The sequence below is a fragment of the Lepidothrix coronata genome, unplaced genomic scaffold (assembly GCF_001604755.1).
Source record: "Lepidothrix coronata isolate B3197 unplaced genomic scaffold, Lepidothrix_coronata-1.0 Scaffold165, whole genome shotgun sequence".
Lineage (NCBI taxonomy): Eukaryota > Metazoa > Chordata > Aves > Passeriformes > Pipridae > Lepidothrix > Lepidothrix coronata.
In genome coordinates, this window is record NW_016690345.1 from 744,315 (window position 1) to 771,728 (window position 27,414).

General features: G+C 57.8%; 3 protein-coding genes across 20 annotated transcripts in view; 1 reads left to right on the forward strand and 2 right to left on the reverse strand.

Annotated features, from left to right (window-relative positions):
- PCBP3 (poly(rC) binding protein 3) overlaps nucleotides 1-14,993 on the reverse strand; it is a 57,429-nt gene extending 42,436 nt beyond the window's left edge. For 12 of the 16 annotated variants that reach the window (XM_017829553.1, XM_017829552.1, XM_017829547.1 and 9 more), the window contains exons 1-4: nucleotides 13,020-13,129; nucleotides 9,833-9,923; nucleotides 2,970-3,044; nucleotides 1,727-1,840 (exon numbers count right to left, since the gene is read on the reverse strand). The gene's annotated coding sequence lies outside the window, so the exon portion shown is untranslated. Of the gene's footprint in view, nucleotides 1-1,721; nucleotides 1,841-2,969; nucleotides 3,045-9,635; nucleotides 9,747-9,832; nucleotides 9,924-13,019; nucleotides 13,130-14,906 lie in introns of those variants that run through there. The other 4 variants (XM_017829540.1, XM_017829539.1, XM_017829542.1 and 1 more) reach the window with 4 other exon arrangements.
- A 104-nt stretch (nucleotides 14,994-15,097) lies between these two features.
- On the forward strand, nucleotides 15,098-20,757 carry SLC19A1 (solute carrier family 19 member 1). 2 transcript variants are annotated; one of them, XM_017829536.1, is made up of 6 exons: nucleotides 15,098-15,214; nucleotides 17,572-17,873; nucleotides 18,575-19,322; nucleotides 19,586-19,778; nucleotides 19,862-20,003; nucleotides 20,103-20,757. In XM_017829536.1, exons 2-6 carry the CDS (start codon nucleotides 17,658-17,660, stop codon nucleotides 20,283-20,285), a joined length of 1,482 nt encoding a protein of 493 aa, XP_017685025.1. In that variant the 5' UTR covers nucleotides 15,098-15,214; nucleotides 17,572-17,657; the 3' UTR covers nucleotides 20,286-20,757. The 2 variants fall into 2 exon arrangements, with proteins under 2 accessions (XP_017685025.1, XP_017685024.1); XM_017829535.1 differs by lacking the exon at nucleotides 15,098-15,214 and adding an exon at nucleotides 17,184-17,500.
- COL18A1 (collagen type XVIII alpha 1 chain) overlaps nucleotides 20,730-27,414 on the reverse strand; it is a 38,133-nt gene continuing 31,448 nt past the window's right edge. For both annotated transcript variants that reach the window (XM_017829533.1, XM_017829532.1), the window contains 23 exons: nucleotides 27,332-27,394; nucleotides 26,944-26,979; nucleotides 26,783-26,872; nucleotides 26,583-26,612; nucleotides 26,446-26,472; nucleotides 26,222-26,284; nucleotides 25,996-26,070; nucleotides 25,867-25,902; nucleotides 25,691-25,744; nucleotides 25,385-25,450; nucleotides 25,095-25,166; nucleotides 24,898-24,940; nucleotides 24,702-24,764; nucleotides 24,572-24,615; nucleotides 24,354-24,476; nucleotides 24,114-24,258; nucleotides 23,778-23,851; nucleotides 23,569-23,697; nucleotides 23,350-23,385; nucleotides 22,669-22,929; nucleotides 22,388-22,585; nucleotides 22,010-22,125; nucleotides 20,730-21,926 (listed from right to left, as the gene is read on the reverse strand). In XM_017829533.1, coding sequence (XP_017685022.1) covers nucleotides 21,713-21,926; nucleotides 22,010-22,125; nucleotides 22,388-22,585; nucleotides 22,669-22,929; nucleotides 23,350-23,385; nucleotides 23,569-23,697; nucleotides 23,778-23,851; nucleotides 24,114-24,258; nucleotides 24,354-24,476; nucleotides 24,572-24,615; nucleotides 24,702-24,764; nucleotides 24,898-24,940; nucleotides 25,095-25,166; nucleotides 25,385-25,450; nucleotides 25,691-25,744; nucleotides 25,867-25,902; nucleotides 25,996-26,070; nucleotides 26,222-26,284; nucleotides 26,446-26,472; nucleotides 26,583-26,612; nucleotides 26,783-26,872; nucleotides 26,944-26,979; nucleotides 27,332-27,394 — 2,058 coding nt within the window. In that variant the 3' untranslated portion in view covers nucleotides 20,730-21,712. The remainder of the gene's footprint in view (nucleotides 21,927-22,009; nucleotides 22,126-22,387; nucleotides 22,586-22,668; nucleotides 22,930-23,349; nucleotides 23,386-23,568; nucleotides 23,698-23,777; nucleotides 23,852-24,113; nucleotides 24,259-24,353; nucleotides 24,477-24,571; nucleotides 24,616-24,701; nucleotides 24,765-24,897; nucleotides 24,941-25,094; nucleotides 25,167-25,384; nucleotides 25,451-25,690; nucleotides 25,745-25,866; nucleotides 25,903-25,995; nucleotides 26,071-26,221; nucleotides 26,285-26,445; nucleotides 26,473-26,582; nucleotides 26,613-26,782; nucleotides 26,873-26,943; nucleotides 26,980-27,331; nucleotides 27,395-27,414) is intronic.

Genomic DNA, 27,414 nt, shown 5'->3' on the forward strand with positions numbered 1-27,414 from the left:
TGTCACAGCCTTTTCCCTTGCCAGAATAGGCAATTCCCACCCCAGCACCCCACAGCATCTCCAGCTTCCAGCATCAGCAGTGACTGCTCACTCCATCACATGGAGTGGAGATGGAGCAGCAGCAGTTTTCCCAGTGTAAAGTGGTCTCCAAAAACAGACTCATAGAATATACTTGAGTTGGAAGAGATCCACAGGGATCGAGTCCAGCTCCTGGCCTGGCACAGGACAACTCCAAGAATCCCATCATGTCTTTTTCCAGGTGTCCCTCCCACCTGGAGTTTTTCTATAAAATAGTCATGGTACCACACACACACAGTCTCAGTCTTGAGTTCCGAGGATGAAATCCCAAGGGGCAAGAAGTCCAAGACACAGCATTGAGGGGGGCTTGGACAGAGCCAGGCACCAGGCTTCTCTCCCATCTGTGGATATGGGAGAGGGGCCCGGACACAGGTCTGGGAGAAGAGATGGGATGTTGGACAGGGATCATGAGAAGGTAGAAAAATTATGTCAGAGAACTTCCTGGAGGGAGGTGAGAGCTGCAGGATGTTATGATGTTCACCCAAATGAACAATAACTTTAACAACTACTTATTGCAAAAAAGTGTCTTCACTAAAGCCAGAGAATAAAATGCATTTGCTGGACAGTTTGGAGACTTGGTCCCAGACTGGATGCTGAGCTGCCCTGGAAAAGACATGTCCCGGTTTTCCTGGGGTTGGTAGTGGGGGATCCCTTCCCCAAGATTTGCTACGCCAGCAAGCAGGGAAGAGACAGGGACCTCCAGGGATGCACTCCCAAGTGCATCCTTCCTTCAGCTCATGGCTTTCAGGCCACCCTCCAGCCCAAAAATCCCTCTACGGATGGATGCGTTTGTAAGAGGATGCTCATAGCAAGCCGGAGCTGCAGACAGAGACCTCATGACCGGACATAACCAGTATCCCCCACATCACTAGACCATCGATAAACCTCCTCACAGTTTTTTTGGCAAGTTCTACTCTTGCTGCACCTTACTGGGTCACCTGCAGCTCCTCTGAGAAACCTCCATCCCCTTTTCTAAAACACACCATCCTGTCGCAGGTGTAGGGTGTTGCTCTGGCCAGTCTCTCCCAGGGTTTTACGTGCAGAAAACAGGAATAAGTGACACTTTTAAAAGGAAAAAGAGAGAAAAGAGAGGTGGATTTCTCTGCTGCTACAACATTTCTGCTTTATGGAGCTGTCTTCTCCCCCGGAGACGCATGTCCTCCTCTTCGCTAATGGAAAATGTTGCCCCGCCATCCATTCGTGCCAGTCAATGCCTGGGACAACATGATGGCCCCGGGCCAACACGGATCTATTTTAGTCACAAAAGCAGAGTGGCTGATGAAAATCACTCTGCCTATGCACTTCCCAGCTTAGCTCTTTAGCTGGTTTTAATGGAATGACCAACATGGTGGAAAGCAGGTAGCAAGGGCAGAGACAGCAGGATGGGAGACCTGCAGAGACGGATGAGAGAGGCCCAGCATCCTCCCTGTTTTATAGCCTAAGGGAGCTGCAAAGACCCTTTCCAGGATTTTCCCAGAGAAGCTGCGGCTCTCCCATCCCTGGAAGTGTTCAAGGCTGGGTTGGACGGGGCTTGTGGAAGGTGTCCCTGCCCATGGCAGGGGAGTAGAACAAGACAGTCTTTAAGGTCCCTTCCAATCCGAACCATTTTGGGATGCTCTGATTTTGAAAGAGACTGAACTGACCTTACCTTACCCTGCAGGATGGCCTTGAGCTCCAGAGTGATTCCTGGGAGGGTCTGGCTGCACCAGAAAAGGGCATGCTGAGTGCTGGGGTGGGGAACCCAGCAGTCCACGGCCTGGGCCTGCAGACCAGGACATGGCAGAGGTTAGCACAGCACAGAGGAAGGACACCCAACAGCTGCTTAATGTGAATTTCAGAGAGAAGTAAAACATAGACTGGGTTTAGGAGTGGGGGTAAAATGATCAGGAGCATCACCTCCAGGTTGTGTTTGAGGTAGGTAAGCCCCACCTAATATTTTTCTCTACATTCCAAACAGGTTTGGGCAGATCCTCAGAGTCCATCAAGTGAAATCATCCAAAGCGCTGCTCTGTGGAGGAGGGGATGCCTGGGATCCCCCAGGTGAACACAGCCCAGTGGTCCACCCAGAAATCCAACCATGATGGAAATCATCCAGCATGTTTCAGTGACATGGGGTGCCGGGTTATTTTTATTGCTGTATCTGTGCTGCTGCTTCCAATAAGTTAACTGGGGCATGCACTACCCGTCAATACAATCAATGGAGCAGCCTGAGCTGCTAATAAATCGAGTGCCAGAGGGCAGGAAAGTCTCTCCATTGCCTAAAATATTCCCTGGGCAGTAGGGTGGGTGAGCAGCAGACCCCACTCCTTGCTTGGACTTGGTGCTGCTCTTAATGTGCCGAGGCAGCTTGTGTGTTAACAGGGAAAATCTTCCTCTTCCTGGTGACTCAGCAACCTCTGTGCTCATCCCCAGTGACCTGGGCACTTCCCTGCTATGGGAAGGAGCCTGGCAGTGGGAGGGGAGCCCATGGGACCTCCTGAGGTCAGTCTTCAGTCCTGCTGATGCTCATAGCAGTGTCAGCCCTAAGATCAGAGCAGGTTGCCCAGGGCTTTATCCCTTTGGGGGTTGAAAACCTCCAAGGATGGAGACTACGCAGCCTCTTTCAGCGACCAGCTGTCCTCAGAATTCCATGTTTTTTCCCTAAAACATCCTATAGGTCTCTCCATGTCCTCCAAGGTAGCGGCTGCATCCCCAGCTGGTGTCACCTGCAATCAGGACACATCCCAAGATGGACCTTGAGATTCCTCAGGGTTCACTCCTCTCCACTGAACCTACACAAGCCAAATAAATTTTGAATCCCCCTAACTGTCACAATTGTAACATCCTTCCCCATGGACTCTGGCAAAAAAAAAAAAAATTGGAAGGGATGGAAAACCCAAAGTGTGACTCACCGTTGGAGGAGCTGCAGGGACAGGCCAGGGATCCCGTGGGGCTGTGGGTCAGCAGTGGAGGTGGCAGGGAAGGATCTGGAAGACAGCACATCTCAACAGCCTGAGGTGCCCAGCCAGTCCCACCCTCCAGAATGAACAAGAGCATCCTGCCAGCACTGCTGCCGTGGCTGAGGGCAACATGAGGAACAGGGAAGCACAAAGGCAGATCAGCCCGGAACAGAGGAAACCTCGGTAATTGCTTTATTCCAATCAGTACAAATTGCTGGTCACTGATTTCAGGATTGAGAAAAAGAAGGAAGAATCCTGACCATTGTACTAGCTTCATCAATATTACCCATGCACAAGGGGGCTCAGACAAGGATCCAGGATGCTGGAAGGACAAGGCATTGCAAGGAAACCCCAAGCCTTCTCCCCACTGCCAGTGTGGGCATAGAGCAACAACCCACAGCCCACAAATTCACGAGGGAAGAGATTGTATTTGGCTTCCAGGTCATAGTTTTGAGTTTATCCCAAGCCAAGGCTTAAGCAACCAGGGAATGCAGCATTAAGGAATTTGTCAGCAGTTTTCTTAATCAAATCTTGGTCCATCTCCCAGCAGCTCTGCTCCTTCTTATGTTACACTCCTTCCTCTCTTCCACCACAGGCTGCAGGGTGAGATCCCAGCCATGAACCCATGGTCCTGAACCCACAGTCCTGAACCCACGTGGTGTTCCCTGTGATTAAGGTGCAGGTCACCTGCAAGTACACCTGTACCTGTGTCTCCCAGAGGACTGGTGCCATGCTGGGACAACCTCACTTCCAGCACAGGTAAGAGTGATCCTCGGGTAACCCACAAGCAGCCTCCGAGCAGAAACCTCAGCACTGCAAAGCACATCTTGGCCATGGTTGCTTCAAGCATCCTCTGACATCTCCAGTGGGGCTGTTTCCAGAAGCTTCTGCTGGGCACAGCCACCCAGCAGACGTGGATATGGATCTGTGTCAACTGCCTGTGTCCCCACATCACACAACAGTGGCTCCTTGCTCATCAATGACCAGTGCAAAACACTCAGGAATTGTCTTAAAAGGCATCACGAGATGGACAAGAAACATTTGGGCTGCTGGCAGACCAACATCCTCACCACCAACTCCCAAATCCTCTCTCCAGCATGGCCAAAGCCCCTGCAGTTCGTATCTGCCCTGAGAGTACAAGCAAAGGGGTAAATTATATTTTTTTCCTGGTTGTTCACTTCAGTGAAGCACGCATTGGTGCTGGGAGAGGCACCAGCAAGCTTATCCCACCAAAAGCTTTTCATCTCCTGATCCATAGTGGTGGAGAGCATGGCTCCATCCCTGCACGGCCAGTTTGCCTGCTAGCTTTCATGGACTATGTCCCATCAGGAAATTTGGTCAGCAATGTTCACAAGAGTCACTCAGGATGCTGAAAGAGTAATTTCTGAACAGCAGAACATCCAGATCCTAGCAAATCCCACCTATTGCTCCCAGGTAAAAGCACCTGAGGATATAAGGAATTTAGTCTTGGATGGAAAAGGAGGAAACACAGAGACACGGGCAAACCTTCTACAAAGAGGGTTTGACCACATGGCATCAACAGGATGCCAAGTTGAAGGAAGTGTGTGTGCTTCCTGCTCATGCCCAGCCTGATCCTACGGGACTGTGAAAAATCCCTGCTTTTGCTCAGGCACGGTAGGATGCCCTATTCTACCATCCCAAATACCAGCAGGTTTTCCCATATCCCCTTCTCCATACCACTCCCACTTCCCAAAAATACCAAAGCCTGTTCCAACACCCACCCTGCCTCTCCTTCAAACTCAAGACTTCAGCTTACCCTCACCGGTGAGTTCTTGGCTGTCTATGCCCATTGGGAACCTTCCTTGGGATATCTGGGACCATTGGGCACCTGTGTGAGGTCCAAGCTCCACAGAAAGCACAGAGCTAGGAGCTGTCCTCTGGCTTTGCTGTGACCCTCCAGGTAAAATTCCAGGTCTTTGGGAAGAAATGCTGTGCAGTGGTGAGGGATGGCTGGAATGGCATGGGGATGGGAATGGCTGGGATGAGATGAGATCAGATGAGATGAGATGGGATGGGATAGGGATGGGATGAGGTGAGATGGGAATGAGAATGGGATGGCAACGCTGGGATGGGATGAGATGTGATGGAATAGGGATGGGATGGGTACAGGGCTGGGACAGGACAGGATGGGATGTGATGAGATGGCGTGGGGATAGGGCGGAATAGGATGTAATGAGACAGAATGGGATGGAATGGGGATGGGATGGGGATGGGGCTGGGACAAAATAGGATGGGATGGGGATGTTCTCCCACCATATCACCAAAGCCTGAGCTATAGCACACCCTATAGATGGGAACATTAGTGAGATGGTTCCATCTGCATTGTCCCCCCAGGCTGCCAGCCCCCTTCATGTTGGAGAGGACCCTGCTTCCATCCATTTGGGATGCAGCAGCCCTCACATCGCCAGGATCTGCTTTGTTCTGCCGTTTGGGGTTTTCAGCACCGCTGCTCGTGGTGCAGGGGAGAGAACGATCCTCCCCTGACCTGTGTTCCCATCATCCACCTTCCCGGGTGTTTTACGCAGACAGGGGCAATGATTTTAATGTCCCAGTGAACAAGCTGTCGGGATGCATCAGCCTCAAAGGGCAGACCTGATTCAGAGCTGGCTTCTCCTCCCAGGCACTGCCTGGGCAAGGAAAACCAATTCCAGCTCTGCGCACACGCACACACACACACACGCACACACACACATGTGCCACTGGTGCCTGTGATTTTCTGGCCTTTTAACTAAAAATCCTTGAAAACCCCACTGCTGAAGAGGGGGAGGCAACGAGGCCGGGGCGGGGGGTCGGAGATGAGGTGCCGCCGGGCAGGCAGAGCGGGCGGCCCCGCAGGCAGAGCTGGAGTGACGTGATGGGACCTGAGCGCTCCGAAGCCGTCAAGAGCCTGGGCAGAGATGAGCTGAGAAAAGCCATGAGTGGAGCTGACATCTGCCCCCTGGGCGGGTACCTAATGAGCGGAGACATTGTCCATTTGGGGAGACGAGGTAAAGTTAAAAGATTTCCGAGCTGACACCTGGCAGCCTCCATCGGGTATTCTGGGCGAAACAGCAAGGGAAGGAAAACGGAGATGGAGGGCTGAAACCGGTCACCCCCGGGCTCCACAGGGGTGGGTGAGCTGGATGGGGACGGTGTTGGCATCTCAGCATCTCATCTACGCTGCCCAAATCTCCCCTATTTGTGATTTTCTGCCAGGTTAGAAGAGAAACTGGTGCTTTCTGGGAGGTGGGAGGGGTCTGACAGGGTCCCATGTGGCCCCATGCCTGATGAAAAGGCAGCAGCATGGCAGGGAGCACATTCCTGGGTCCAGCAGCATATCAGAGTTTCTCTCAGCTGGTATCTAAGCATGGGCTGCTGTGTCCCCAGGGTCCCTACATCCTGGGAGTCGGATGGCACTGAGCAATGCCCCAGCCCCCAACATCACCCAGCAGCTCCCTCCCGCCACTTCCACAAACCTAGTTCAGTCAGTCCCTATAAATCCAGCCTCCCTAAGCCCACTTGTCACCAGCTCCTTCCTAACTCACCTCCAGCCTCTTTGCTACCCATCACCTTCAACTGGTGCCTGGTGACAAGACAGGAGCGACGGAGCAGGAGAAGGGAGAGCCCTGTATTGCCCCTATTGCCTCCCAGTTTTCCCTCCTGGGAAAACCTGGCTCTGAAAGTACCTGTGAGCCAGCAAACACCTCCATTTCCCCCAGATCCCCAGCAGTGTGGGAAAATCCACACTGAGATGCTCTCCTCCCCACCCGCCTGCCTGCTTTCCCAAAGGCCAAATGGATTTAGAGGGAAATCATCTCTTTGGGACTCTCCTGGATGAAAGGGGAGATCCTGAAGCATCCTCAAGGCTTTCCACCAGCCTAAAAAGCAGCTTAAAAAACCTGCCATTGCTCCACATGGTTTTCATCAGCTCCATCAACACTCTTGGGTTTAAACCCCATTCCAAGCAGGACTTTCACCTGCTCCAGGGATTTTTGCTCCTTTCCAACAGATATAGCCAGAAATGCCCAAAACAGGGTGCAACCCTTTCCCTGGGATGCCTGGGAGAGGAAACAGCAGCTGGGCTCTGGCTGCTCCTCCCTGGCACGCGCTGATCCACTGGGTTCGAGCAGATGGAGCAGCTGCAAATCCCCCCATAAGCCAGGGAAGGGACTAATCTCCTAGAGGACAAATCGGTTGGTGAGTGGGGGAAGCTTGACATTCCACCTTTTCCTCCCTCCTCAGGCAAAGGCAAACCCAGCAGGGGTCCCAGAGGGCTCCCAGCATCCCTGAGGGCAGAGGAGGCAGCGCTGGGGCTTTGGGTACTTGCTGGAGGCCTGGTTTGGGGACACAGGTCCCAGCAAGCTAAGTCTTAGGTGCCCTATGCAGGGAGACACAGCAACTGGTGTATCCTTGAGGAAAACCACATCTGGTGAGCTCTTAAAACTTCCAAAGTGCTCCCAAGACACAAAAGGCTGAAACTTCTTCAAGACTGAGAGGTCCTTGGTGGGCACAGGAAGCTGGAGGAGCAGCCAGGGGCAGGAGACAGACCACACACAGAGGAATCCCTGGTCCTTCCTCACTGTTGGAGAAGGATTAGGTCCATTGGAGTGGGCTAGTTCAGATCCTCAGGATGGGACCTGGAGAACCAAACATGCTCCCTCTAAAAGGATTAGGAGTGATGTAACATGCTGATATCACAGCACTTGTGTCAGCACCGAGCCCCACAGCAGATCCCACCAGGGACATCACCCACAGCCACGCTGACCCTGCATCCTTCAGAAGAGTGCTTCTGCCCAGAAGACCCCAAAACAGAGGTCAGCCCAAGGACACACAGCCTGGGCCTGCTCCTGCTCCTGGGGCCATCCATAAGCAGCCAACTCTCTCCACCTCATTTTCCTTCTGCACCAGAGGCCACGGAGAGAGAGGAGATCAGCAAATTTGGTGCCACTCCCTGTTCTTCTGGGTTGTGTTGTTTTATCCTTTCATCCTTTTTTTCTTCCCTTGCTTAAGGGCTGGAAAACTCCTCCTGCATGCTCTCAAGGGATAAATGTCTCACCAGATATCATCAGCTCTACTCAGAAAACTCTGAGGTGGGAGAGCGGATGAGGACGGGCACGACAGCTCTCAGAAATGCTTGGAAGGAGAATGCTGCAACCCAGGGAAAGGATGGAGAACGTACAGGCTGGGATGTATGGCATCTGGGTATGGACTGCACCCTGATTCTTGGATGGAGGAGCACAGATGGCCAGCAGAGCCTGATGAAACCCTGGATGAGGTGTAACACCCATCAGCATGGCACAGCATCACTCTGCCCCTTCCCTGGGGAACCACACCTCCCTGGCACATGCAAAGGAATGTCCTGGGAGAGAGAGGGTGAGCCATCGGTGTGTCCCTGGGGACCATGGCCACTCAAGCTGTGCGGTCAAAAACAGGTAACTTCAAGTCCCTCACTCATCCATCCCCACGTCCTCGAGGGGGAATTTTGGGAAAATCCCAAAATTTTCTTTGGGGATCCCCAGAAAAACACATTTTCCAGGTGAGGAAACTGAGTCAAAGAGGAAACCCCCATGGAGAGGCTTGCCTGCCCCATGGAGACACACCATCACAGGGAAGGGCTTTGTTTCCCAGATATTCTGGGGTCCCAAAACCATTGCCTTCATGTTATCAATCCAGTAAAAGCCTTTAAATAGGGAATAATTTCCTTATTTTAAGGAAATATGGAGGCACAGTGAGTGAGTATCTCTGAAGGTCTCTGGTCCAGCTCCTGCCCCGAGCAGGGTCACTCCAGAGATGGATTAGGCTGCCTAGCATGAAATAATTCCACCCTGAAACCTCAAAACTTCTTCCAAGCCCTCAGTTTTCTGCCCGCACAAAAGGGAGGAGACATTCCCTGGATACCCTCACCCACTGTCATCACCAAAAGTCCTCATTTTCATCCTTTTAGGAGCACAACAGGTAGCAGGGACCTCATCATAGATCATCCAGCTTCCCAACATCATCTGGATAAAAGGAGACTACCCCATGGTGGTGCCCACAGTGATTATGTCCCCATGCCCATGGTGGTGTCCCCATGTCCCCTGTGCCCAAGCGTTGATGTCCCCATGCCCATGATTGTGTCCCTGTGCCCATAGCAGTGTTCCTATGCCCCCTGTGCCCATGGTGGTGGTTTCCCCATGCCCACATTGATGGTATCCTCATGCCCTGTGCCCCCTGTACCCATGGTGGTGATGTACCCCTGCCCAGGGTGGTAATAGCTCCACGCCATGGCTGTATCTTCACGCCCACAGCAGTATCCCTGTGCCCCACAGGCCATGGTAGCGATGTAGCCACGCCCACAGCAGTGTCCCCATGCCCACAGTGATGGTGTCTCCATGTCCCCATGTCCATGGAAATGCCCACAGTGACAATGTCCCCATGTTCCCATGCCCACAGAGATATCCCCGTGCCCACAGTGATGATGTCCCTGCGGTCATGGTGGTATCCCCATGCCCACAGCAGTGTCCCCATGCCCCCCCTGTACATGGTGGTGATGTCCCCATGCCCACAGTGATGGTGTCCCGTGGCCATGGTGATGCCCCCATGCCCCCCCTTACACAGTGGTGATGTCCCCATGCCTACATTGATGTTCCTGCACCATGGTGGTGGTGTCCCCGTGCCTGCTGAGGTCACACACCACCCCTTGGCAGCACGGAGCCGGTCTGGAATGGCCTTGCCACCAGCCTGTGTGACCTGTGCCGGGGAGGAACATGCCACCATCACACAGGAGTCCCCTGGACAGCCGTGGACCTGTGGTGGGGCCATTCCTGCCTTCTTACCCCCAGAGTCGGTTCCTTGCGCAGCACAATGTGGAGGCACATCTGGCAGTGTTGGGAAGGTGGAGGTGCAGCTGGGCAGGTGGCTCTTTCCCTGGGGAATAAAGGGATGAGAGTCAGGCTGTTATGGGGCAAAAGCAGCCTCCAAACAACGTGTCCCGATGCCCCAACAGCAGGTCCTTATCCCGGGGACACCCACACATCTCCATGCTGGAGATGCCATCACCCCAGTTCCCTAAGGATTCCCTAAGGACGAGCAGGTCCTAGATGAAGCTTTTCCCCACCCAGCTGACCACAGCCCGCTGAGGCACTTGGATTTTCAGGAAATCATCACCTTGTGCTGGGAAAGTGGGGACAAGAGAGTTTGCTCCTTGGTGGCAGGGATTCATGAGTCATCCTCCAGCCGCTGCCCTTGAAACAGAGCCAGAAAAGCTTTTACCCAAAGCAGCCAGCAATAGGATACCAGAGCTGGAGCTCCAGGATTAACCCTTTCCTGGGAGAAGCTGGCTGGCTGCCCTCCCTTGCAGATCCTTTCTCCTCCTCTGGTCAGTGATGAGTTTCCCCACTGTGTGCACCCATCAGGTTGATGGATGTGATGCCAACACTCCCCTGGCAAGGTCAGGGAGAGGGGCATGCCGTGAGACCCCAGTGCTACTGCTGGACTAAATGGGGTTGGAAACACATGCCCCCCACCTGGGGAACGGCATTTCTCTTTCACATGTCCCATCACAAAGCCTGCCCAGCAAACGGGACAATGTTTGGGGTTCACCAAAGGGAAAAAGCAACTAAAAAAAAAAATAAGGTGAAAAATTTAAAGCACTTTGTTTCGCTGCTTTGGGGGGAAAACTCTTGATTCCTGCACTCCTGAGGCCTTGCTTCATTTAGGAACCTGCCAACTATCCATAGTTCTGATGGGATCCCCATTGATCAGTGTGCCAAGTCTTGATAGGCTTTCCCCAAAATAGGGGGAACCAGCCTGCTGGAAAATCTCATATTCCCTCCTTGACAGAAAACAGGTGCCTGTGGAGGACAGGTGGGAATTTCTGTGTTACAAGGAGCATTTCTCCCTTGCAGTCAGACAGGGAGGTGACAGCACCCCCCTTTCCTGCCAGCCTGATGAAAATGGACCTATTTCTACAATGTGGAAAGGTGGGAGCCTCAACCCATGGCTGTGCCCATGGGCACGAGCATCACTGAGCTGGGACAGGGTAGGAGGATGAAGGATGCTTCTTGCCCTGAGCTGGGAGTGAAGGTCCATCCATGGTGTCCAAGGGACACCATGCGTGCAGGGCTGGCTGCAGCAGCCCAACCTCCCTGTGCAGGGCCCCAAACAAGCCCAGGCTCTCCTGGGGCCATTGTAAGGAAAAGGGAAAGGTGCTGGGAGTTACACTGGTACCCACTAACCTGGGCTGGAGCCTCCTGCCACAGCCCCATGGATCCAGGGCTCTCCACAGGGAGCCAAGCATCATTTGACCCACCCCAGCAGCCTGGCAGCAGTTTCGGCACCTGCATGGACCTGCCCTGAACGTTTAAATCAAGCTCAGACAGGGATTTCCCTCTCGCATCTTCCCATGGGCCACTGCGGAAATGCTCCTAGAAAGCACGGATTAGGTCACAGAGATTTTAGGTGCTTTCTTCACCTCCCACGGGGTTCTCCATCCACACTCTGCTTCCTTACAGTCTGCACTGGGGGCTGCTATCCATCCCCTCCATCGGCAGGGATCCCTGTCCACCTCCCAGCCCACCCAAGACCCTGGGTGCAGTGCCTGGTGTATCTCCTACCAGGACAACTCACTCCCTTGCTATTGCATCCCTCAGGTTGCACAGATGCTCTCTCACAAGGATGAAGAGCATGAACCGTCTGCAGCTGGAGGCCTGGAAATCCTGGGACACCTGCCCCATGCCACCTTCACCCCACACCCTGAGCACCATGGGAGCCCCTGGGGCATCACGGTCCCGAGCTGCCCCACCTGTCCTGGGTTCTCTGGGCACAAGGGTGGGGGGATGCCCTGCAGCACAAGGCTCTGCAGCATTCCCAGGGGGCCATGCAGCATCCGCACAGGGTGGGGACACTCTGCAGCGCAGCCGATGCTGGAGGATGCTGCACAGGGCTGGGCTGCTGCAAGGATGGGGCAGCAAGGTCTCACCCAGACCCCGGGAGGGCTCACTGGGAGGAGATGGGCAATAAATGCTGCCCCAGGATCAAGATCTGAATAAACTGACCCCTCGAGCCTGCTCCGTGTGGAATAGGGGTGATGAGAGATGATGGGTCCAGTAGGGAGGGGCAGCAACTCCAGTGCAGGGCATCATGTGCTCCCTTGAGGCACATACTGATGAACTAGCCCAGTGATCTAGTGGGTGGCATCCATGCCCATAGCAGGGGGGTTAGAATCAGATGGTCTCTAAGGTCCCTTCCAACCCAAACCATTTTGTGATTCCATGATTCTATGATGATTCTAATTTTGGAGGAAGGACACAAAGTCCTGGCTGGGGAACTGGGCTCCCAGGAGATGATTTGCCCAGCCACAGGGTAAGCTGGGAGGCCTGGGACCCCTTCCTCCCCCCGGCACTGGTGGTGCTCGGTGACACCTGGAGCCTGGGCTCATAAATGACCACAGCCTGACACTAGCGGGACCCTGTGGATGCTCACACCCAAAAACCAGTAGCCAAGGGTCAGAAACACCCACTAGACTGACACTGATGGGACCCCACGAGATGTTCCCTCCCAAAAGCCATGCAGCATCCCCGTCGTCACCCATCCCCATGCACACTTCTCCCTGCAGTGGCGAGTGGGGGTGTTTGGAAAGATGCTCCCCTTGGAGACCCCCACTTGTCCCCGGGTGGAGACAGCACTTTGGGTTTGTTTCGGCAGAGCCAGGGAGCATCCCAAAGCTGGGAGCCAGGGACCGAAAAGTCCAAGCAGCCTCGAAGAGCCGCCCAGCCGGGGCGGTGGCAGCGCACGGGGGGAACACCTGGGGACGGGGGGACACGGGGGACTGGGTCGGTGGGTGCACGCCCTCCCGCTTCCCGGAGTGATGCCGCACCGGGAGCCGCCTCGTCCCGCTGCTCCCACTACCACACTCATCCGCTTCTCCGCGTGGGGGACCCTCCACCCCCGCTCCAGGTACCGGGGTGCCGGGGCAGCCCCTCTGGCACCGGCAGCTCCGTCCCGGGGAAGGAGAAGCCCTACCTGTGTCCGGACGGACCCACGGACGGGCGGACAGACGGAGGGAGGGCTGGGGCAGGGGTGGGGGAGCAGCTGGGGCGGCGGCAGCCGGAGCCCGGCGGGTGCGCCCAGCCCGGCCCCCAGCCGTGCCCAGCCCCCCCGGCTCTGCCCGGCCCCCCGACTTCCTGCCCCTGCCCCGTCCCTTCCCTTCCCAGTCCTAGTCCCTGCCCCAGTCCTTCCCTTCGCCTGCTCCTGGTCCAACCCGTGCCCTATCCCATGACTTTCCTTTCCATCCCTCGCCCCTGCATCAACCCTTCCCTGCATCAACCCTTCCCTTCGCCAGCCCCTGCCCCAGTCTCTACTTCCTTCCCTTCCCGCCCCAGCTCCGGCCGCAGCCCTTCTCTGACTCTGCCGTAGCCCAGCCTTTTCCTTCCCTGGCTCTACCCCAGCTACTCTCCTACCCCAGCTGTTGCCCCTGCCAGGTCCCAGCTCCTGCTCGTGCCGCATCCCACACCCCTGTCCCTATCCAAACCCCTGCTCCCGTCCCTTACCCAGTCCCTGACCTCCCCCTGTCCCTGCCCTCCTCCGGCCCGGCTCTGCCCCTGCTCCAGCCCCTGCCCATGTCACAGACCCTGCTCAAGCCCCAGCCCCTTCCCCAGCACCAACACCAACACCAGCGCCCTGTCCCAGCCCCTGCCCCAGCCGTTTGTGCCCCTAAACCTGCTCCTCCCCAGCCCCTGCTCCTGCCCTAGCCCCTTCACTGCCCTCCCCCTGCTACAGCCCCTGCTCTTGCCCCTAAACCTGCTCTGCTCTGTCCCTACCCAGCCCCTGCCCTGGAATGGCTGTGTGGGGGTCCCAGGTGACACTGCTTAGGGTGACTGCCCCAGGGCGGTGACAGTGGCATTGCCCGGGTGCACAGCATCGCCTGGACCCCCACCCTGAGGTGTTCTGGCGCCCAGATCCTGCTGCATATAAGTAAGGGACCTTACCCTCCCACCATCCTGGCGATCAGGGATGGAGACACAGATCCCACTTGCCCTGGAAAGGTACAGGGTGGGGACAGAGAGCTGTCGGACACGTGGTCTGGCCACCCTCCCTGGGACCAGCTGGGGGGCTCAATGGGACTGGAAGCCTCTGGGTGGGAATATTGCAGGCTGGGGTGCGGCTGCCTGGACCCCTCACAGCCTGGGCGGGGGCGAGGAGGGGTGTGTGGGTGTGGGTGGGTGGGTGGGTGTGCGCGTGTTACGGTCTCCGGACATCTGGGATCCTGCTGCCGCACTTCCAGGCAGGAACATATAAATATTTCAACGGTATAGCCGAGCCCTGTCAGGTTGCATTTGCTTTCGGCAGGGTGAGTGCTGGGAGAGGGGGAGGAAAGGCGGGGAGAGAAGATGCCCTTGGACGATGCTCTCTGAAGATGCGTCATCTCCCAGGAGATGGGGCACCAGCTCCGGGACCCGATTCTCGAGGGGCGCCACTTCCACTTGGCTCCCCCCTCTACGGATGCTCTTCCCTTCGGGAGAATTGCAGGGCCGTAGTTCCTGATGGCCGGACTCACCCCATAAGCAAATCTTGGGGGCTGCTGCCAGGCTGGGCGGGGGGGGGGGTGGGGAAGACTGGAGAATTTTGCTTGGAGCACAGCAGGCAGCGGCGCGTTCAGGACTCTCTGGGATGTGGCACACCCCAGACTGCCCCCCGCCCCAAAAAAGAAAAAAAACGGAGAGACAGAGATAAATCCAAGCAGCTCAGGGGAGTTAAATCAGTGGAGGGAGCCAAGGCGGGGTGGAGGGGGGGGGAAGGGGCGGCAGCGTCCTCCCGGGCCCCGCAGCCCAGAGGCCACAACAGATGGGCGGGGAGCTGACCCCGGCTGAGCGGAGCTGGAGAAGGGGGTGTCCTGCCTCGCCCCGATACCTTCGGAAGCTGATTTGCCCCTATATCGGGCACGGAACGGCCGGCGGGGCTCGGACGCGGGGGTGGGCAAACTCCTCCTTCTCTGCCAACTCCTCCCCTTCCTCCCGCACGCTGCCCTCTGGAACTTGTAGTCCCTGCGCTGGCCCACACATGGGGCACGACTACATTTCCCGAGGGCCCCCCACATCCTCCTCCTCCTTTCCCGGGCTCGCTGTGAGTCCGGCGAGGGCAGGAGCGGGGAGCCCCGGGATCCCCGCGCCGCGGCCGGGCGGGTTCGGCCCTCAGCCCCCATGCCCGCCGCCCACCAGGTACGGGGGGTGCCGGGGGTGGGGGGTGCCCCCGGGGTACCCGCGGCTTCGGGAACGTGAATGCCCCCGGAATGCTGGGCATGTGGGGTGCCCCCAGGGTAGCGCTCTGTTTCAGGGAGAGCCGGTGCCGCGCACCCCCCGCCCCCCAACACCCTCCTCTACCACGTGCCCCCCAAACCACCCCGCAGCGCCCATCCCTGGGGTGCTGGGGCCGGGGGGGGAGGCATATAGGTGCCCACATGGTTGGAGAGGGTGCGTTTTGGGGAGCTTCCCACCCCTTGCTTTAGGGAAGGTGCTCCAGGGACTCGCGTTCCCCGGTTCTGCTTGGCAGCTCCCCGGAAAACACATCGTGCTTTGGCAGCTTCACTTCTGTGTCACCGACGCGCGGCTGGGGGGAGAGCATCCCTCGGCCCACCCAGGGCTGTCCCCTCTGGACTGTGGTGGCCGTGGCTCCACGGGAAGCTGAGCCAGAGCTCGGCGACCGACGTCGCCCGTGGCCCACTTTGACAACGGCATAGCGTGACAGTGATCCGTGACAGTGATCCGTGCCAAGGTCACACCAGGATAACCCGGCAATAAGCAGGTTCACACAGCGATAGCGGCCCCTGCCCTGCTCGTCTCCCTCCCCTTCCTTCCCCTTCTCCCCCCTGCTCCCTCTCCCACTTCCACTCCCTCTTCTCTCCTCTCCTGGCTTGCACCAGGGATGAAGGATGGAGCATTCCCTGGGACTCAAACCCACTCACTTTGAGCAGGGCAGTTCCATGGATATTCTCTAGAGGTGGAACTGAGTCCAGCCAGATGGATTCTGGACTGGAGTCCCTCCATGTGTGGGGACACACCTACTGGGAGTTAGGAGCCAGTCCCCGTGGCACTGGAGCAGCTTCACGGGGCTGCATCCTGGGTTTAGTGCAGTTGGTTTCCTTTGGGCCAGCGATGAATGTGTGTATCCATCCTGGATGGACATGACAGGAAATGGGGTGCAGAGGGTGGCAAACATCCCATTGGGGTCCAGGCACATGTGGCAGGGGCCGACCCACAGCAAGTGGCTGCTGCAGGTAACATCCACAGCCCAGCCTGGGGACAAGCAGGTGATGGGGCAGAGTCCAGGCATGAACTGGCATGGCATGGTGCTGGAGTGGGTGCTTGAGGGGGGTTGAGCCCCTGATCATTGCCCCTTGCCCTTCGTGCCGCAGCAGGGGAGCCAGTGCTCCAGCCAGTGCCGGCTCACTGGCTGGCAGTGAGTGAGCGCCAAATCCCTGCCCTGGTCCTCAGGGGTCTGTTTAAGAGGTGGGGGCTGTTTGCCCAGCTTCGAGCTCTGGGACATGTGTGTTTTGGTGATCCTCAGTCTCCAGCACTGATATCCCATGGGAATGGCTCTGGAGCGGTGAGTCCTCACTGGGGCAAATGGGCACTTTGCCTCCTGCTGCTGCTTTTGGTGTCAGTCACAACCAGCTTTCCCCGGCTCATGTTCCCATTAGTCATGTTTGTTATGCAGCAGCATGGGGAGGCTCCAGAGGTGAGCCCCCCAGTCTCACCATGCAGGATCCACGGGGAACACAGACTGGGACCATGGACTTGTTTTTTAATGATCATTAGTTGTTCTGCAATTTGCAGGGTAATCAGGTTTTTAGACCTTGCTCCCGTGGCATGGATTGGCACACGTGGAATTTTATGACATGAAAAGTACTGTCAGTGATCTGTTGTGGGAGTGGGGAGCACCCAGTCCAGGCCTTCTCCAGTCATTTCCCTCATCCCGTGACTGCTAATCAGGTCTCCTGGATTTGAGCTTTTAATCCTTCTCTGGACCATGAATCTCACGGCATTTTGCATTCTCCCCAGGCTGGGCATCGTGTCCCGCCGGGAAGAGCCAAGGGGCAGCCGCTTGCCTGTGGCTCAGCTAAAGTCCTGCCAACTACCCAGCTACTGTATAACACAGCGGCCCCGTGCCCAGTGTGCACATTAACTCGCTTCCACAACCGGCACAGTCCCGGTGGTTGCTGCCATTCCCCTCCGGAGCATTCCCGACACAGAGCATCTGCATCCCGCTGGGTCTGCAGCTCAGAGGGAAGCATTGCTTAAGGAAGCTCTAAAACCCCCCTGACTCTTAAAAGGGAGGAAAAGGAGGTGCTAGGGTCTGAGGATGCCCCACTGTGGATCCAGGTGCTTCGTGCATCCAGGCTCCGGATGCACACGATTTACAAATGTCGCTGAAATGACCCCCCCTGCTTTTGCACAGCGAGACGCATGGCTGCTTTTCTTCTTCCCAGAACACCTCCTGCGGAGAAGGTAGTGGTATTTATTTGCCTTGCGATTCTGGAGGAATTTTGAGCCCCCGCCAAATGCTGCTTTTTCCCCAGAAACTGCAGTGCCGTGGTTTTCCATGCATTCAAGAGCGCCTGCAGACAGAGAGGGGCCGCCTGGTCCGGCAAAGCCCGTGTAGCTGATGGCTCCCAGGATAACGCTGCTGTCCTGCTGCAGAGCCATGCCCAAGAAGGATGATGGTGCCAAAAAGCCGGCATCAGAGACGGTGCCGGACCAGCGCTGGAAGCTACAAGTCTTCTACCTCTGCTTCTATGGCTTCATGACGCAGATCCGGCCCGGGGAGAGCTTCATCACCCCTTATCTCCTGGGGCCTGACCAGAACTTCACCAAGGCAGAGGTGAGACATGGGCACCCTGTCCCCCATCCTGGGGTCCCCCTTTCCAGCCACTGTCACCACCCTGGGGCTGCCCAGAGCATCCCTCTGTGGTTCTGGCGTGCGTGGGGGGTGTCATGTGCCAGGCACAGTGGTGTGGTGACTCATGGTGGTGCTTGCTGGGGGGAGAAGGTGGTGAGGAGTGGGTCCCTGTCTCACTTGGCTGTGAGGTCACACTGTCTCCTAAGTCCCAGGTTCAACCTGCCGTGGCATAAGACCTCGTGCCCAGGCTAGCAACTGGTCGGGGTGAGGCTTGATCCCTGCCCACCTGAGCAGCCTGTTAGATGGCAGGGGGTTGCCAGGCTGGGAGAAGCCCCACCCCATCCCACTGGGGAGACCTTTCCATGCTGGCACTGTGCACCGCTGGGCTGCTGGCAATGATGGAGTTAGACAAGGAGGGGCCACATGTCATCGTCCCTCGACCAAGGGATGTTGGCCCCAATCCCAGCCAGCTGCTGTGTCTGTGGGAACGCTGCGTCCTGGCGTGGGAGGGGGCTGAGTCTCAGCCAGACCCCCAGCCGAGCACGCTGCTGGTCACATTCCTCCCTGAGGAGGTGCTGCAATGGAGGTCAGCAGCTGGTGCCCACACAAACCACATTCCTCCAGGCTGGGGGGCAACCCCAAGGATGTATCCAGTGCTGAACCCCTCCTTGCCCACATGGCAGGTGACCAATGTGATCACGCCGGTGCTGTCCTACTCATACATGGCTGTGCTGGTGCCCATCTTCCTGCTGACGGACTACCTGCGCTACAAGCCAGTGCTGGTGCTGCAGAGCCTGAGCCACATCTCCATCTGGCTGCTGCTGGTGTTGGGCACCTCCGTCCTGGCCATGCAGCTGATGGAGTTCTTCTACGGCATCACCATGGCTGCCCGCATCGCTTACTCCTCCTACATCTTCTCCCTTGTTGCCCCGTCCCGCTACCAGCGGATGGCCAGTTATTCCCGCTCCTCTGTCCTCATGGGTGTCTTCACCAGCTCGGTGTTGGGCCAGCTCTGTGTCACCTTGGGCAGCGTCTCCTTCCTCACGCTCAACTACGTCTCCTTGGGCTTTGTCAGCTTCGGCCTCATCCTCACCCTCTTCCTTGAGCGGCCCCGGCGCAGCCTCTTCTTCAACCGGCCTGGGGGGGCTGGTGACGGGGCTGCATCCACGGAGCTAGACAGGATGGCTGAGGGGGATGGCAGGGGGGGAGCACGGGGCTGGAGGGACGCAGTGCTGTGCCGAATGCTGCGGGAGGTGGGAGCATTGGCCAGGCAGCCCCAGCTCCGGCTCTGGTCCTTGTGGTGGATCTTCAACTCAGCTGGGTACTACCTGATGCTGTACTACGCACACATCCTCTGGAATGAGATCTCTCCCACCACGGACAACCGCCGGGTGTACAACGGAGGGGTGGATGCTGCTTCCACGCTGCTGGGTAAGCTCATGTGGGATGGGGACACTGGAGATGGGGGCGGGACACCCTCATCCTGCTGCATCCCCTGGGAATAGCTGGGGACAGTGGGGATGTGGAGGGACACTGCATCCCACTGCGTCCCTTAGGAATGGTGGTCCTTATGGAATGTTTGGGAATGTAGGGGGTGGTCTGGCTTTGGGGATCACGTGATCATCACTGGTCTGGGTCCCAGCCTAGGCCACGTGGCCCCTGAGGTGCTCACAGCATCCTTCATCCCTCCTCAGGGGCCGTTGCCTCCTTTGCCGCTGGCTACATGAAGATCCGCTGGACACTGTGGTCAGAGCTGGTGATCGGAGTGGTGACAGCATTCCAGGCGGGGTTGCTCCTGCTCATGAACTCCACCACCAACATTTGGTTGTGCTATGTTGCCTACGTCCTCTTCCGTGGCTCCTACCAGTTCCTGGTTCCAATTGCCATGTGCGTGGAGCCCCTGGGGATCTGCTCCCACCCCGGCGGCTGGGTTGATTTCAGGGATTCACCAGTGCTCCCATTTTTCCCAGTTTCCAGATTGCTACCTCCCTCTCCAAAGAGCTCTGTGCTCTGGTCTTCGGGGTCAACACCTTCTTTGGCACCGTGCTGAAGACCATTATCACTGTCATCGTGGCCGACGAGAGGGGCTTGGGCTTATCTGTGCATCCCCAGGTAGGGTTGGGGGGGCATCTAGGATGGAGGTGGTCCCTGAATGGTGTGGGATGAGGGCAGGGCTTCAAGTGTTGTTCTTTCCCCCCTCCTCTCTTCCAGTTCTACATGTATTTTGGTTACTTCACGCTGCTGGCCGTGGTCTACCTGCTGGCGGCTGTCGGTGTGGGCATCCGGCACAGCCGCCGCAGGCAGCCGGCGGAGCTGGCCTTGGCCAAGGAGCCGTGCCAGCGCCCCGTGGAGATTCCAGCACAGGAGAAAAGCCCAGAGGCAGGCACCGTGTGAGCCTGAGCGCTGGCACCATGACACCATGGCTGGCTCCTGGCTCCCTAAGTGAGCATCGTCATCATCACCGTGTGGTTGGTCTCCTGTCCCGCTGCTGGTCCTCAGTGCTGGTCTGTTGAGGGTATAACCCTCGGGACATGTTTTCTGCTCCATGGAGACAGGGCTGTGCCCCTTCCAACCCCCAAACACAGAGCACCATGGGATACCACACAGGGATATGGATGGGGACCCCATCCCGCTACATCCCCATCATGGCACAGAGCCAAGCTACAAGAGGATGTTTCTTTATTCAGTGCCTTTAGAAAATGGTTTATAGGACACAACCAACAACAAAAAATAATATAAAGATCCACAGGCTTTAAATTGCATTAATTACACAAAATACAGTAGACTGTAAGAAATAAAGACCGTGTGACTCGCACAGCTTTTATGGTAATAATTTCCATACAATAACAAAAAAAAGCTAGTTACAGATTTCTCTTTTTTCTTTCTTTTTTTTTTTTTGGTTTTTTTTAGCACCTTGGATTTGCCCACACCAATTCTAACCAGTTTTGCTGCGCCTTCACCATTCAAGCCCAGCAAAGGTGGCATGGGGAGGGGGGATGGCAGTGCCTGCCCTTGATACCACACGTACTCAACACGCACACACACATAAACACACGCCAAGGGCACATCTGGCCACACATCAGGGCCACCCCTTCAGCCCAGTACCTGTTCTGGGCTGACTGTGGCTGTACCTGGGCTGCAGGGGCACGGACAGAAGTCCCGAGGGTGTGTGGAGGGGATGGGGGAGACCAGACCCCCACCAGAGCTCTGCTGGCTGGGAGGTGGAGGTGAGGATGATGATGGGATAGTCTTTACCTGGGGAGGAGGGAGACCATCTGAGGGAGCCCAAGCACTGCCATGGGACAGTCCCTTGGGTGGGATGCTGGGATTTTGGCTGGAGAAGACCCCATGGCCCCAGCAGCAGAGATTTGGGTCCAACACCAAGCTCCTGGTGAGGACAGTGTGGGGCTGGGGTGCTGGTCAGGGAGCCCCCACAGGCTCCTGGGGAGGGCACCTGACATGGCAGCTCTGAAATCTCCCTGTCAAGCAGCCTCCCAGCCAGCCATGCCAAAAAGAGCATCCAAGCAAGTGGGGGAATAAGCTGAAGTGGTTAAATATTAGAAGAAGAGTGAGGGGATGAGGAGGAGGAGGAGGAAGGCAGCCAGCTCATGGCTGCTCTGCCCCGGGTGGCACCCAAGCCCCTGCCGATCCAGGGCAGGGGCCATGGCAATACTCTTTGGCTTCAGGTCTGTGGGAGAAGAAAACCCTGCGGGGCGAGAGCAGGCACGTGGAGGGAGCTGAGGACCCCAGGGGTGCCGGGGTGCAGGGTCCCCGCCCCTCCCTGGGGAGATGGGGGTACCCAGGGGATGGGAGGGTGGGTGTCACTTTTTGGCGGCGGTCATGAAGCTGTTCTCGATGCAGAGGACGATGAAGGCGTGCTGGCAGCTGCTGGCCACCTGCTCCAGCAGTTTTCTGGAGGTCAGTGAGGAAGCCTGGCCGGTGACGGCGCGCTCCTCCGTTCGCCACGTCTCGCAGTAGCTGTCGGGCAAGCGCCGGCCCTTGGCATCCGAGCCGTGCCACACACTCTTCTGTGGCCTGGAAGGATGAAAGGTGGGAGGCTGCTGCTGCACCCCCCATGCTCCAAACCCCATTTCCCCATCGCTCAATCCCGAACTCACCATCCCGCATCCCGCAGGACATCCCGGCCGTCGAAGGAGAGGATACGGGTGCCGGCTCGCAGCGGAGCCCCGCTGCCTGTGAAAAGGGCTTCCCAGTTATTGAAGAGCACTTCATCCTGTTGGGAAGAGTTGGAAAATAGGGGAGGGGGAGGGTTAGCCCTGCCTTCACCCCAGGAGCATCCCAGGAGCTACAAGCCCCAGCAGCCTCTGGGAAGAGGAGATGCTTCATGGATGAATGGGGGCTTCCTTGGCAGTGGTGGGTTAATGGTTGGATTCAATAATCTTAGAGGTCTTTTCCAACCATAATGATTCTATGATGCTATTCTGTGATCCCTTGGAGCTCATGGAGTGTCAGGAAGGGAATGGGGACACACCTACCCGGAGGTTGACGATGGGGACAGCGGCACGGTCGGCCCTGCGCACGATGCTGTAGAGATCCTGCAAGCGTGAGGAGAGGAAGGCGCGGAAGGTGCCGGCCAGCCCGACCTGCCGGGCTTGCTGGAAGCACTGGAAATCAGCGCCCCGGATGCCACGCATGCCGCCACTGAGGGGGGTGTTCAGGGCCACCAGGTGAAGCTGTCAAGAGGGGACAACAGGGCTTGAGGGACATGCCTTTGGCCACCATCATCACCTGCCCTCGGCCAGCAAATGGCACTCACAGCAGGCTGGAAGTCCTGGTGCACGTGGGCAGCCACGGGAGCCGGATCCGGCCGGCGGTGGATGTAGTAGCTGTTGAGGAGCTCGTCCTGGTGGTGGAGCAGGGGTTGCTCAGGCAGGCGGTGCTGGTTGGCCACCACCTCATCCCCACGCCAGGGTCGGGCAGTGGCGGGGGGGACATGGTTACGGAGGGGGTGCAGGGGCCCGTGGGGCTGGGTGCCAGCGTAGTGGAGGGTGGGCGGCTTGTCGTACACCTCGTTGTCCTGAGGAGGGGGAGACAGGCTGAGGGGTGGTGGTGGTGCCCCAAGTGGGGATGGAGATGGTTGGGGATAGAGATAGATGTGGTTGGGGATGAATGGAGACAGGGGTGGAGATGGAGGTGGTTGGGGTGGATGGAGATGGTTAGGGATGCAGGTGGAGAATGCTGGGGATGCATGGAGACGGGGACAGAGATGGAGAATGCTGGGGATGGATGGGGATGAAAGTGGACATGGTTGGGGATGGGGACTGAGATGGTTGGGGACAGATGGAGAAGAGGATGACGATGAGTTCGGATGGAGATGGCTGGGGATAGGATGAGCATGTATGAGGATAGAGAATGGGGATGGGATGAGGATGTATGAGGATGAAGGATAGGGATGGAAATGGGGGATAAGGGTGGGCATGGGGAACACAGGACTCACCAGAGCTGAACTGGGGATCAGGTTGTGCTCCTCCAGCTGTAAGGGCATGACACATCAGATCCCAGGGGCCCCCTTCTTCTCTTCCTCACACACAGGTGGGGGGACCCCCGAGCATCACCGAGAGTCACCACCAAACCCCCAGGGTGGTGCTGTCTGCACTCCCCAAGAGCCGGGTGCTGCGACCCAGGATGGGGCTCCCCTCTGGCCCCCCCTACTCACCAGCACCCGTCGGAAGCCCCCGCGCAGGCGGACGTAGAGCTCTTGCCGGTCAGTCAGGAAGATGAGGCTGCCCTCGGGCAGCTCGTGTGCAGCACTCAGCATCACCTGGTATGTTGGCATGGCACGGAGCTGCGGGCACAGCACGGCGGGGGGCTCAGGGACCAGCCGTCTGGCACACGGGCAACACCCTGCCCAGAGCCCTAACTCACCCCCAAGGATAACCCGCTAGTGCCTGGTGGTCCAGGGGGTCCTGGTGGTCCTGGGGGTCCAGGGATGCTGATAGCTGTGAGGGGAGAAGGGTGAGATGTAGAGGGATGCAGCATGGGGCAGGATGCAGAGGTGCAGGAAAGGGTGCATCAGATGCAGCAGGGAAGGATGCAGCGGGGGGCAGGGAGGGATGCTGGGGTACAGGGAGAGATGCTGGGGGATGCAGGGAGAGATATAGGGATGCAGAGACAGATGCCAAGGTGCAGGAGGGATGCGGGGGGGTGAATGGAGGGATGTGGAGGTGGCACATGGAGGGATGCAACAGGGCAGGTACTCACCTTGTCTGTGGGGACCTGGGAAGGAGGGTGGACCAGGGGGGCCGGGAGGGCCAGGGGGGCCCTGCCGCCCCTCATATCCAATACCAGGGGGACCCTGAGGTCCAGGAGGCCCTGGTGGCCCGACAATACTATCCCCCTTGGGACCCTAGGTGGAATGAGAGAACATCCCTTGTAGTAAACACCCCAGGGATGCCGCCCCCCGCCATGCCCCCCTTGCTCCCTGCCCTGTGAGGTACTCACTGGCAGCCCAGGGTATCCCTGGGGCCCTGGAGGCCCTGGCAGCCCGGAAACACTGGGATTGTAGAGTGGGGTGCTGCCCGGCTCACCCTTCTCACCCTTGGGACCTGCATCTCCCTTGTCACCCTGTGGGATGGCACAACCTTAGGGTGAGTGTCCAGGGCACACTCCAGTACCCCAAATCATGCTGGGTTCCAGCCACCAGTGTGCAAAGGCCTTACCCGCAGGTTGGTGCCAAAGTGAGTCAGGTCATAGGGGAAGTGCCCTGTGAAAAGAGGGAAAGGAGAGGAGAGCAGGGATGGGCACGAGCCACCCCTTGCCCGCCTCTGTGTGTGGGGACCGATCACCTACCTGGGGGCCCTGGGGGTCCGGCATCACCTTTCTCTCCCTTCTGTCCTGGGAACTGGTGGAGACCTGTGGGCAGCAGCAGGGATGCCATCTCAGAGCTGTAGCATCCCAGCTCAAAGGGACCGGGTTTTCCCCCAGTCCTGTCTTGCTGAGGTTCCCCAAACTGCCCAGATGGGGCTGGGAGAAGATACTCCCTTACCAGGAAACGCTGGCAGTGCAGGATGGCTGGAGTCACTGAAGGTCTGTGGAGACGCAAAAGAAGTGGCTGCAGAGACAGCAGCATCCCTGGGGACCCCCCTCAAAGCTGGTGACAGTCCAATGTGCTAGCCCCAGACAGGAGGCACTGGGGGACCCAGTCACCAGCACCTCCATCATGCTGACCGTGTTGTTACTCACATTGCCACTGTTGTAGGCTATGCTGCCAGGGGGCCCAGGGGGCCCAGGAGGTCCTGGGGGTCCTGGGGGACCCTGTAGAGGGCAAGAAGATGTGTCAGGGTCCTGCAAAGTGGACAGTCCCCACCATGGGGGGGGACACCAGGGCCATGCCCTGCTCCAGAGGGCCAACCAGCCCCTGAGAGAGGGAGACACGTGCCCTTCGCCTAAGAGATTGGGGTCCTCAGGGAGACCCTTGTTGTGTTTCCCCCACTCTGCAGGGCCAGCAGCCAGGGGGCTGCAGCAGTGCTCACCCGCAAGCCCAGCACATCTGCGGGGTCACCCTTCTCACCCTTCAGCCCATTCATGCCAGGACGTCCCTGTGGATGAGCAGCACAGATGAGCCTCGTCCCCGTCCCCCTGCCAACCCCTGGTGTCACGTCTGATGCTCCAGAGTCACCTATGACACCCTGGCATTGCCTCCAATGCCCTGGTATCACCCCATCCCTCAGGGACACAGCAGGGTTTGGGGTTCAGTGGATGAAAGACATGCAAACAGGGAGCAGGGATGGGGTGGAGGCGATGGCTGAGGAGACAAACAAACCGGGAGCAGGTCTTACGGGTCTGCCTGGAAAGCCGATCTCTCCCTTCATCCCTGCTTGTCCTGGGGGACCCTGGAAGGGAGGGAAGATGAGGATGAGGATGCTTAATATGGGAGCACCCACTGTCCCCCTTTGCCCAGGATCATCCTTGTCCCTCCCCATGGGATACAAGGAGGATGGTGACAGTGACTTACTGATGGTCCCATTGGCCCCTGCAGCCCCGGCTCCCCCTGCAGATAATGGAGAGGGAAAGGGCATCACCACCAGGACTACCCAGCAGCTGTCACATGGGGATGTGACCCCCGTTCCCACCATGCCCCCACCTTTTCTCCTTTCACCTTTGCGGTGACCACGGTCCCATCAGGGCTGATGATGACACCGGGTTCCCCCTTCTCCCCCTGCAAGAGAGGAGGAGGTGCAAGGGGACATGGAGGGGCCAGGCTCCCTCCTGTACTAGGGCTGGTGTCACCAGCAGGACCTGGCGGCCAGCTGGGATTGGGGCCAGAAGTGTGACCACCCCATGGGGCAGAGGTGGCCTGGAGCAGTTACCTTCAACCCTGGGGAGCCCTGGGGACCAGTTGACCCCTGGTCTCCTTTTGGTCCCACTGGACCCTGCAGGAAGGACACAGAGCCCATGTCATTTCCACTCCACCAAAGGCAGACCCCAACCCCCTCCTCCATCACCATCACCCTGCGGCAAAGCGCAGCAGGACCAGCAACCAGAGCTGTCACCGAGGCCACCCCTGTGGTCCCCAGACGTGTCACTGACTCACCGGGAAGCCGGCGTGGCCTGGTCTGCCCTGCAGAGAGAAGCAGAGATGCTTCTAAGAGCAAACCCCCTCTTTCCAAAAAACAGGGTGCCCTCCTGGTATTGCTGAGGGGTGGGCATGGGTGTCAGGAGGGCACCTACCTCTGGACCAGGAAAAGCCACCAAAGACTTCTGCAGAAAGAGACAAAATGAGGTTTTTCACCCCGATCTTTGCTCTGCAAGTCAGAGCTCCTGGAGAGGTCTCCCTCAGTCCCCCCACATGATGGCTGCTGGGAACACCCCTTCCTCCCCCCGAGGTTTAACTTCCCCCAACTGTGCTGAAGCCAGGTGCCACCACTTACATCTTCACTTGAGAGAGTGATGACCTGTCCAGGGGGACCGGGTGGCCCTGGGGGGCCGGGCAGCCCCACACCATCTTGTCCTCGCTCTCCCTGGAAGACACAAGCCATCAGCCCTAGGGCCACCACCAGCCGATCCCCATCCCCAGCATGGTGGCACCTACCTTCTCACCAGGGCTGCCTTGGTCACCTTTGGGTCCCTGGAAGGAGAAGCAGGCAGGGGTGAGCTTCCTGCTTGGCACCACACGGAACCAGACTCTGGCTCACAAGAGGAGATGCCCTCCCACCTCCAGCTCAGCACCACCACTCTGGCCACCCCACTCTGCCTCTAAGGTCCAGGCAGCGAGCCAGGCTGAGACAGTTTTGCGTGGTGAGTGGGGTGGCAAGGTGATGAGGACAGGTCCTAAGGTGTAAGGGCACCCTTGGCACGCAGTGAGCCAGGTCCCAAAGCAGGGAGGGGGAATTTCGGCTGCTGGAGATGGAGCTGCTGCAATCAAGGGTGTCCTGCCAGCAGTGAGGGGGCTTTTGGAACTGGGAGGCTGATGCTCCTACCTGTGGTCCAGGGAAGCCCTCCAGGCCAGGACGTCCATCCACACCAGGCATGCCAGCATCTCCCTGCAATGAGGAGTAGGAAA

Excerpts from the sequence above, each read along its gene's own strand:
- SLC19A1 (XM_017829536.1), top strand. The coding sequence starts at position 17,658 with ATGGCTCCCAGGATAACGCTGCTGTCCTGCTGCAGAGCCATGCCCAAG. Across the intron at positions 17,874-18,574 it reads AGAACTTCACCAAGGCAGAG|GTGACCAATGTGATCACGCC; the intron begins GTGAGACATGGG and ends CCCACATGGCAG. Across the intron at positions 20,004-20,102 it reads GCTTATCTGTGCATCCCCAG|TTCTACATGTATTTTGGTTA; the intron begins GTAGGGTTGGGG and ends CCTCTCTTCCAG.